At 40.0% G+C, this 10,711-nt stretch overlaps 1 protein-coding gene across 1 annotated transcript in view; it reads left to right on the forward strand.

Annotated features, from left to right (window-relative positions):
• Positions 1-7,925: 7,925 nt before the first annotated feature.
• Positions 7,926-10,711, forward strand: part of rbp3 (retinol binding protein 3) — a gene marked incomplete at its 3' end in the record, with an annotated part of 15,769 nt that continues 12,983 nt past the window's right edge. The window contains 2 exon segments of the mRNA XM_014020587.1: positions 7,926-9,196; positions 9,896-10,086. Coding sequence (XP_013876041.1) covers positions 8,003-9,196; positions 9,896-10,086 — 1,385 coding nt within the window.

Consider the following 10,711-nt stretch of genomic DNA (forward strand, 5'->3'; position numbering starts at 1 on the left):
GTATTCAAACAATTAATCGATTTATGATTAACTGTCAAATAATGGTTTATCATGTAGTGGTCACCCTTATCTATCTTCCAATGAGTTTGTATGTAAATAATTGTTTTGTAAAATAAATATCATTTATTTTTAGATAAACTTTATTGACTACGATACTCATTGTCAAAGTCTTGGTCATAATAAAAGTGATGGTGAATATTAATATTTACTTAATAAAAGAACCCGTTTCCTCATATATTAACTATATTAATATTAGTCGATATTAATTAGGTTAAATATGAGAAGTTATGTTGGGGTATCTCCTACAATCAGATTAAAATTTGTTCCAATCAATTAATTGATAACATCTGCCAGCACATGGTCCATTTAAATCGCTTTAACAGGAAAGTACACCTTCTCTGAGACTCAATTTGAGTTTCAAATCTGCTTCATTTTTTAAGTCAGCGTATTATATTAACCCTTCATGCTATGGAAAGACCCTCTTGATACAAGAGAAAACAGGTTTTTAAGAAAAGGGCTGCTTATCAAATGATCAAGATCAATCAACTTTAGATTAAATAATCAATAGCAATTATCCCTATCTCACCTACAAAAATTTTATCTCTCACATACGTGTACATACAACCCCTGGTAAAAAATTATGGAATCTCTGGCCTCGGAGGATGTTCATTCATTTGTTTAATTTTTAGAAAAAAAGCAGATCACAGACATGACACAAAACTAAAGTCATTTCAAATGGAATCTTTTTGGCTTTAAGAAACGGTAAAAGAAAAAAATCAAGAAAAACATGTGGTAGTCAGTAATGGTTATTTTTTTAGACAAAGCAGAGGAAAAAAATTATGGAATCATCCTGTAAATTTTCTTTAAAAAGAGTGATCACACCTTGGAGAGCTGTTTGCACCAAGTGGACTGACATCAATCATGGCTCCAACACCAGAGATGTCAGTTGAAACAAAGGAGAGGATTATCAAACACTTAAAATACGGAAAATCATCACACAATGTTGCAAAAGATGTTGGTTGTTCACAGTCAGCTGGATCTAAAATCTGGACCAAATACAAACAACATGAGAAGGTTGTTAAAGGCAAACATACTAGTAGACCAAGAAAGATATGAAAGTGTTAAGACAAAAAACTTAAAGTAATATGTCTACAAAACAGAAAATGCACAACAAAACTAATGAGGAATGAATGGGAGGAAACTAGAGTAAACGTCTGTGATTGAACTGTAAAAAACAGCCTAAAAGAAAAGGGATTTACATACAGAAAAGCTAAATGAAAGCCATCCTTAACACCTAAACAGAAAAAAAAAAACACGGTTGCAATGGGCTAAGGAACAACAATTGTGGACTGTGATGACTGGATGAAAGTCATGTTCAGGGATGAATGATGAATCTGTATTGGGCGAGATGATGATGCAGGAACTTTAGTTTGGTGCCGTTCCAATGAGATTTATAAAGATGCCTGAAGAGAACCAGTAAATTTCCACAGTCATTGATGATATGGGACTGCAGGTCAGGTAAAGGCACTGGGGAGATGGATGTCATTACACCTTCAATAAATACACAAGTTTACCTTGATATTTTGGATACATTTCTTATCCCATCAAATGAAAAGATGTTTGGGGATGATGGAACCTAAAAAACTAATACAGTAGCTTGTATTTTACGTAAGAACAATACAAAACACTTCGAGCAACAATGTATAAAATTAACTTTATATTCACCTCAATCTCCATATGGCACTGCGGGTTCAGCAAAAAGAATATGACTTTTGAAAAATGAAGCTGCTGACCAAACAAGTTTAACTTTAATTTGAACTATATAAATAAAATAAATATAAATAAATATATATTTTATATAATAAAAAATATAATTTAATAGTTTACTTCCACATAAGCTGTAACGAAGAGAGGCCAGGCTCACTGGGTCTCGATTCAAATAAAACTTGCTTCCCACAAGAAGTCAAGACAAAGTTGCTTTGTGAAGCTTAATATTTGTATTTGTGGACACGACAGGCGTGTCGTGTCCCATGGCTGTCGAGATTCCCCGTTAGCTCATGGATTCAAATCTCTAATGCTACGTTCACACCGAACGCATTTTGAGCAGCAAAAAACCACCCAACACCTCCAGGTGGACGCACCACGTTCAGACCGGGACAGACCAGACACGCCTCTGAAGAGGGAGGAGCGTCTTGGTTTTTTCCAGTCTGTCTTCGGCATTTGAAATAAGGATAAAATAAAGAAAATGGCTTTGCTTTATTTACTAAAGAGCAAGCAAACCTTGCGCACACCAGATCATTAATTCACCAGATGATTTAGAGGCTATTTGTTCGGTTCGTTTCGCCACTCCAGCAGCTGCGAGCTGACAGACTATTTTTTGTCCCAAGCCCAGTACGAGCTCCTGACCCACATCGGTGCTGATATCTCCAGCCAGAACATCAACTACAGATGGTTAATTTCAGCTAAAGAGCTCCTGTTTGTCTGTTTCGGTTTAGTGGGCAACATTCAGGAAACTGTCACATGGAAAAAGGAGTCTCTCTGATTGGTTGTCAAGACGCGGCGAAAGTTCAGATTTTTGAACTCGGGCATCGACTGCTTTCGCCACACCGCATGCATGGAAAATGCTCTGCCACACCTTCTGCCTTCCTTGTGTGCCACGTTAAATGGACCTGACGCGCCGCAAGACCCCTAGAGGCGCGTCTGCCATAGACTTTGCATGTAAACTGGCTGCTCCTGCAGCTCAAAACACATTTGGTGTGAATCCACCATTATTCAAAACACTGTTACTCCAAGGGAGAAGACAGCTGATGTTGTGGACAGAAGTCAGTACGTCTCATTCTACTGTCCGGGCGGAAATGCCGTTAGTCATTAAAGAACAAGGTTTTTAGTTCCGCTCTCAGTCGATGAATTAGTAAAACAGGAAGATAAAGAAAAATGATAGTTCAGACTTGCCGTTGCTATCTGGAGCTAACGAAGATTGTTGCTTCTGCACAGTTTGCATAAACAAAACATATCATGTTTAGATATCGTCTGATGAGAACTCTTTTACAAATGATTGAAAGAACGAATTACTTCAAACTCAAAAATCTTTGCAATATGATTCAGACAAATAAACACTGATGTTTCATCAAAACTTAAACAATAATGACTATTTTAGTTAAGATATTTCCACAGAAAAATTCATATTAGCTGAAATCACACCGAGGGAGAAAATAGATCTGTCCTCTTTTCTCCTGTAACTTGATAAATGTTGTTTCATGATTATCAAAATGCATCATAACTCTTGGTTAAGAGAAAAATAAATAAAATAAAAAATAAGATTATTCTGTTTATTATCTCATTAAGAAAAAGTAAATGACCCTTTGATGGTCAAGACAACCTGTTGTGACCCAAATTCAGGTTCAACCAGAACAGAGTCTCTTTAAAGGGCCCATCACAGGACTGAGATCACAAGACAGTTTTCTTGTTTATTTCACTCGAGTTGACCCCTACGTCCTTCTCTGTTTATTTCCTCCTGCCTGTCTTTGCTCCAGCCCTGCCCACTCTCACCTGTTCCTCATGTTTCTCTCCCAGGTGTTTCTTGTTCTTGCCCATTAGTCTGACCTTTATATTCTGTGTCTTGTCTTCACTTCCCTGTCAGTCATTGTGCTGTCTCCCCAGCCTGCGTGATGTCTTCCATGTTTTTCAAGTTTTATGTTAAACCAAGTGAGTTTTTTGAGCTGCCCCGTCAGCACTTTTTGTTTAATAAATACTTTGCTTTTTGGAGCTTTGAATCTGCTTGTACCCTGGGTTATTTTCTACTAAAACCCTGACAGAATGATCTGACCAACAGAACATTTTCTCAACAACTTACATAATGTCCGCCCCACCACCCCCCACTCTGAAGCTGGATCCAGCAGACATTAGGAAATTGTTGAATAAGTTACAGCAGGGGCAGAGAGAGCTAACTAAGGCCTGTGTCACATGGAAAGATAATCATGCCGATTTTTGCCCTTCCGACAATCTTAAGGAAGTTCAGATTATCGTGATGGCTCTGAAGATAATCATAGCAGATATTCCCCCGTGGGTGGTGAGTTAAGAGTGGTTTAGTCGGCTCGGAAGAACATCAGGCCGACCTCAAATCGGGGATATTCAACATGTTTGATTTTTTGGCCCGATATCACAGTGTGTGTAGTGTTCACCTGAGCTCGCAGCCTGTTGAATGAGATGTGTAGCCAATCATAAATCGAGGTGACGTAAACACGGAGGTGAATCCAAATACAGAAGACAAAAAAAACTGTCATAACTCACCAGAAAGTCCTCTGGATGTTGAAAGTCCAATGGAATTGTTTTTCCTCTGGTTAAAATAGTCCATAAACGATCAATATTTTTTCTTGTCGCAAATGTTTTATAAACATACCAATGTTTTCTTCAGGAATTCAGTCGGGTGTTTGAAGATTCCCCATCCCCTCCAGCAGGAGGCAGCCTCCAAGCATCTTCTCTCTCTACGCCAATGAATAAGGTCTGTAGCAGATCATTCCATCGACTTCCGGATCAGGGCGGAGGAATCTGGTTGGCACGATCATGCACTTAAAGGTATATTTGTCAATTCACTTTCTGATTTGTTAAAGGATCAGTTAGCCACCCGTGACGAACAAGACTCCCTAGATGGACTTATCAATCTGGCAATCAAGATCGACAGCAGACTCTGCCAGAGGAAGAGAGAAAGAAGGACTGCAACTCCCAGCTGCCCAGGGCTTCCGGGTTTTTCCTGCTCCGGCTCATCAATCAACTGAAGCGAATTCACCTGAGGCAGAACCGGAGACTATGCAGCTGGGACATATTCATTTGTCCCGCAAGGAGTGGCAAAGACGCTATGAGACTAAGGCTTGTTTTTACTGTGGGGGAAAAGAACATCAAGTCGCTAAGTGCTCATTGTTAAAAGGGCGAACCCATCATTAAGGAAGGGGATTATAGTGGGTCATTCCAAATCATCCCCTAAGACCCCTTTCACTCTTCACTTCATGATCATTGTCAATAAAAGGATAAGTTCTCTTTCCATGCACTGGTGGACTCAGAAGCTGAGCAGAACACAATTTCTGCCAACATGAAACAATTAAGTCTCACGACAGAAGCCCTGGATCCACCATTACCAGTTGTTGGAATTACTGGACAAGACCTCACTAAGATCACTCATTAAGTCTCCAACCTTCTGGTCATCATTTCTGGAAATCACTGCAAGTTTGGTGAGTTCTTTGTTGATGATTCCTCTTCTCTACAACTCGTTTTAGGATTTTCATGGCAACAAAAACACAATCCTCTATTGAACTGGGCTGAAGGGAGAGTTGAACGCCGGAGCAATTTTTGTCTGAGTCACTGTTTAAAGTCTGCTGTGCCATATGTTAAGTTTAAGGAAAATCCTCGTGAGGAGGTTGATTTATCTAAACTGCCTCAAGAGTATCATGATTTAGCTCCAGTTTTCTGTAAATCTAAAGTGCTTTCTCTTCCACCCCACAGACCCTATGACTGCTCTATTGAACTGTTACACTCCAGTTGGTTATACAACCTCTCAGGACCAGAAAGAGGGTCCATGAAAACATACATTGAAGAGTCTGTCACTTCAGGAATCATTCATCCATCTACATCCCCATTGGGAGCAGGTTTCTTTTTTGTTGCCAAAAGACAAGAGCCTGCGTCCATGTATTGATTTTCATGGACTCAGTCAAATAACTGTAAATGGACTGAATTTATAGAGCGCTTTATCAAGTCCCTCCAGACCCCAAAGTGCTTTACACTAACAGACATTCACCCATTCACACTCACATTCACACACTGATGATGGCAAACTATATTGTGGCCACAGCTGCTCTGGGGCATACATACAGAGGTGAGGCTGCCATGCACAGGCGCCACCAGACCCTCTGACCACCAWCAGTAGGCAAGGCGGGTGAAGTGTCTTGCCCAAGGACACAACAACTGAGACGGCTGGACGGGGGATCGAACCAGTGACCTTCCGGTTCAAGGATGACTCCCCTAACCACTCCGCCTCAGCCGTCAAAAATAAATATCCACTCCTCGCCGATTCAGTTCAACAACAACTTCACACTGCCACCATTTTTTCTAAGTTAGATCTTCGCAACACATACAATTTGGTGAGAATAAAGGAAGAGGATGAATGAAAAACCGTGTTTAAGAATACCCTGGGTCATTTTGAGTATTTTGTTATGCCATTTGGTTTAACCCGCTGTTTTCCAGTACTTAATCAATCACATTCTCACGGGTTTTCTTAACATTTTTGTGTTTGTCTATCTGAACAACATATTAATCTACTCACAAGGCAAAGTCCAAGGTTATCAACACATCCGTGCTGTACTTCAGTAGCTCTATGTACAGTAAGCCAACTGTTCTTAAACTGTTATTGTTACTGTTACTGTTATCAAAGCAGAGAAATGTGAATTTCATGTTTCTTCTGTTTCCTTGCTGGGGTTTATCTTTGGAGAAGGCTATTTCCAGACAGATCCCAACAAGATAAAGGTTGTGGTAGAGTGGCCCATCCACAAGGATTGCTGTCATCTACAGAGGTTTCTGGGTTTTGCTAATTTCTACCGTTGATTCATCAAGGATTACAGTTAGGTGGCAGCCCCCCTCTTCAACTTACCTCAACCCTCAAGACCTTCAGATGGACACCGGAAGGTGACGCCGCCTTCGGTGAGTTAAAGACTCGCTTTGTCTCATCTTTGGCACAACCATTTGAGATGGCAGTGCCTGGGGGTCTGAAACACACCCTTACACACCCCTCTGCTGCTGGACCTCCTGCTCCTGTTGGGCCTCCTGTTCCTGTTGGACCTCCTGCTGGGCCTCCTGCTCCTGAGTTGGCAGTTCCCGTTCCTGAGTCGGCGGCCCCTGAGGTTCTTGGGTCGACTGCTGTCGCCTCCTTGTCACCTTGGTCGTCAGCCATTGCCTCCTTATCACCTTTGTCACCTGTGTTCGCCATCATGGATATTTTGTCTCCAGCACCCTCCGCTGGCTATTTATGGCCTCCTTCCTTGGCTCCACCTCTGCTGTATGCAGTAGTTGGAGCTAATACTCTCCATTGCAGTTCGAGCACTTTTTCGCATAAACAAATGGCCACGAACTTTAGACCAATCATAAAGTAATTTCTTAGCAGGAGGGAGGTGAAAAGTTCTGCCAGCGGCGTGTGACAAGAAGGGATGAGACAGAGTTGACTTTGAGAAAATGGTGACGTAATTTTTGTTATGGAACTGTGACAACTCAAGCTGGAGGAAATATAAATATAATAAATAAAAATATAAACCAATGTTCTTCTCTATCAAGGATGAAAAGGCCTTCGTAACTGAAAGAGTGACCGCTGGCCAGTAGATGACTATAAACTGCGGAGTCCTGCTTGGATGAGATAGCTCATTTGTGTTGGGCCATTCTTTTGAACAGTGGATGCTTTGTTACCCTGATGTAGAATTTTATCACAGTCCTCCTCAGACTGAAAAAATCTCTTGGAGAGACAAAACATTTTTTTTCAACAAAGAGAAACCTATTCAGATGACCCGTTTAACTTTTTTAGAGATTGTTTATATTCTTTTTAAGGTCATTTATCATTAGATGATCTTAGTCTAAAACACTGATTTGAAAGGAAGCAGGTGATATGCATTCCTTCATGAAATGCTAGGCCTTTAAGTCCCTTCTAGATTTTTCTGAGTTATAAAATGTTGTTTTTCTGGCACACACAGCTTTAAATAGCTGCACAGACTAATTTGTGTAAATACCAGAATTTCTTCAATGCCCTTTTGTTGTTACATCAATGGTCCATGGTTTTCATTGTCTTACAGAAGTAACCAGGATAATGCGATTAGAGGTTTATTGAGGAGTAAATCCTCTTATGAATGTGTTAACAGAAACCTTGCTACCATTCAGCCCCACTTGTCAAAGAACCTCTGGAGAAAGAGGTTTGGATCACAAACTTCCACTTCAAGTCCACAGGCTTTTTGTCTCTTCAAAACTTATAAATATGGCAAAGATTGATGTACTGGTGGCATCTCTGCTAATTTTAGCAAATGTTTCTTTTTTGCAAGCATCATTTTCACCCAGCCTTATTGTGGATCTGGCAAAAATAGTCATGGACAATTACTGTTCTCCGGAGAAGCTAGTGGGGATGATGGAGGATATTGCAGCAGCTACAAGCAATACAGAAGTCCTCAACATGCCAGACGGCGAAACATTGGCCAACGTCCTAACCAACGGAGTCCAAACCACAATCAGTGATCCACGCCTGAAGGTCACCTATGAGCCAAACAATGTTCATAGGATTTCCCCACAGATCCCTGCCCTGTCCCCTGAGCAGCTCGTTGCTGTCCTCCAGACATCCATCAAGCTAGACATCTTGGATGGCAACATTGGCTACTTAAGGATTGACAACATCCTCGGAGAAGAGGCTGCTGACAAGGTTGGCCCTTTGCTTGTCGACCTTATCTGGAATAAAATCTTGACCACCTCTGCTCTAATATTTGATCTACGTTACACTGGCAGTGGGGACATCTCAGGTATCTCTTACATTGTGTCTTACTTCACTAAATCTGAGCCTCTGATTCACTTTGACTCCATTTATGACCGTCCCTCTAACACGACTATTAAGCTGTTTTCTATGTCAACCCTGCTGGGACAGAGATACAGCCTAATCAAGCCCCTGATTATCCTTACTAGCAAAAACACAAATGGCATTGCTGAGGATGTTGCCTACTGCCTTCAGAGCCTAAAAAGAGCAACCATTGTGGGTGAGAAGACTGCAGGAGGTTCAGTTAAACTTAGCAAATTCAAAGTGGGTGACACTGACTTCTACATTACTTTGCCCACTGCAAAGTCTATCAACCCTATTACAGGCTCCAGTTGGGAGCTTATGGGTGTGACCCCAAATGTGAAAGTCAATGCAGAGGATGCTCTTGCCACTGCCATCAAGATTATCAACTTCCGTAATCAAATTCCAGCCATTGTTGAGGAATCAGCCACCCTGATTTCCAAAAACTATGCCTTCAAAAATGTTGGAGGAGATATTGCAGAGAAGCTAAAAGAGCTTCTAGCAAATGGTGAGTTCAGCATGATTGTCTCCAAAGAAGATCTGGAGACAAAGCTGTCTGCTGAACTTTATACTATTTCTGGAGATAAAATCTTGAAGACCACCAGCAACAACCCATCCCTGCCACCACTGGTAAGATGATCCAATAAAATAATTGCTTTTAGGTCACAAACAGTATGCGTGAATTTCTATCTTCTATCTTCTTTTCCCCCTTAAGAGTAAGAGTAGAATTTCAGTGGGCTGAAACTGGGCTGAGCTGGTGACTAAAAATTGTTTAAAAAAATTAATTAATTAATTTAAAAAACAGTTGAGTTGAGGTCTTAGTAAATTATGTTTGCATTTTGCACAGCCAGATTCTGAAAATTACAGCTTATTTTCATGTTTTTTCAAGGACTTTCTCACTATTTTTATTTGGCATACATTTGTTATTATATAAATGTGTCATATAAATGTTTTTCAACATATTTAAAAATCAATCAATGTATTCCTTTGTGACTCATAAGGAAACCGAGAACCTCTGGAAAATTCTCCAAATATTTCAAGAAATTTAAAAAACTCCATGAACGCAGTTGACAACCACTCACAAGCAGTCACAGCCCAGTGAGATGCTGCTTAACACAGAAATGTTTCTGATTAGTTAAAATAGTCAAATGGTTAAGAAACCAATTGTAAAATTGTTGAACCCAAACAGTAACACCGTGATTAAAAAAAACATACGTTTTTGGGAAACATATTGCAAATGTTTTAAGAACAGTAACAATTTGCTCAGGTTATGTCCACATTTTGTGCTGTGCCTGTCATACAAATACTAAACTGGTGTTTGTTTTGCAGAATCTTACTTCAGAGATGTACATTGAGCTGGTCAAAGTCTCTTTCAACACTGACGTTTTTGAAAACAACATTGGCTACCTGCATTTTGACATGTTTGGAGACTTTGAGGAAGTCAGACCCATTGCCCAGATTATTGTTGAGCATGTCTGGAAGAAAGTTGTCAACACAAATGCTATGATCATTGACCTCAGGTGAGTAATCTGATGTAAGGATAATGTTCATTTTGTCAAAAAAAGTTAATTTTATTCTGCTGAAGCTCATTAATCCACATTTGAATAGAAATTTATGTTGAATGTTTTACTGTATATTGTATATGTATACAGTACATAGATTTTTTTTTCCAAGATCCCCCTCCCCGCTCAAGGAGATTGCTCAATCACTAACCCTCCATCCTACAGGTCCAAACTTCCTCTTTCTAGCTGAGCCTAACCCAAACAACATGAGAAAAGTCTGTTCAGGCTAGTATGGAAACAGACTTTGTAGCGTAGAGGCCAGCTAGAACCCACCAGCCACACCTTGTTGTGGCAGCTCTCCTTCCTTAGGCACTTGGAACACGGGCTGAATTTGTTTAGAAACCAGGAATAGCCTTCTGTGGTGTTGGGTACAGTTATGGGGTGCCGTTTGTAAAGTTACACAGTCAAAAATTACCACCAATATTTTTGTTTTGTTTAGCCTTTTATAAGAAAATAAAGAACAGATTTAGTTTTCAAAGTCAGTTTTTCGCCATGTATTCATACATTTACCTAAATATTTAGGTAGGTAGCTAAATATTTAAGTTAAATATTTAGGTAGCTAGCTAAATATTTAAGTTAAATA

This window comes from Austrofundulus limnaeus, unplaced genomic scaffold, assembly GCF_001266775.1.
Source record: "Austrofundulus limnaeus strain Quisiro unplaced genomic scaffold, Austrofundulus_limnaeus-1.0 Scaffold259, whole genome shotgun sequence".
NCBI classification, from domain to species: domain Eukaryota; kingdom Metazoa; phylum Chordata; class Actinopteri; order Cyprinodontiformes; family Rivulidae; genus Austrofundulus; species Austrofundulus limnaeus.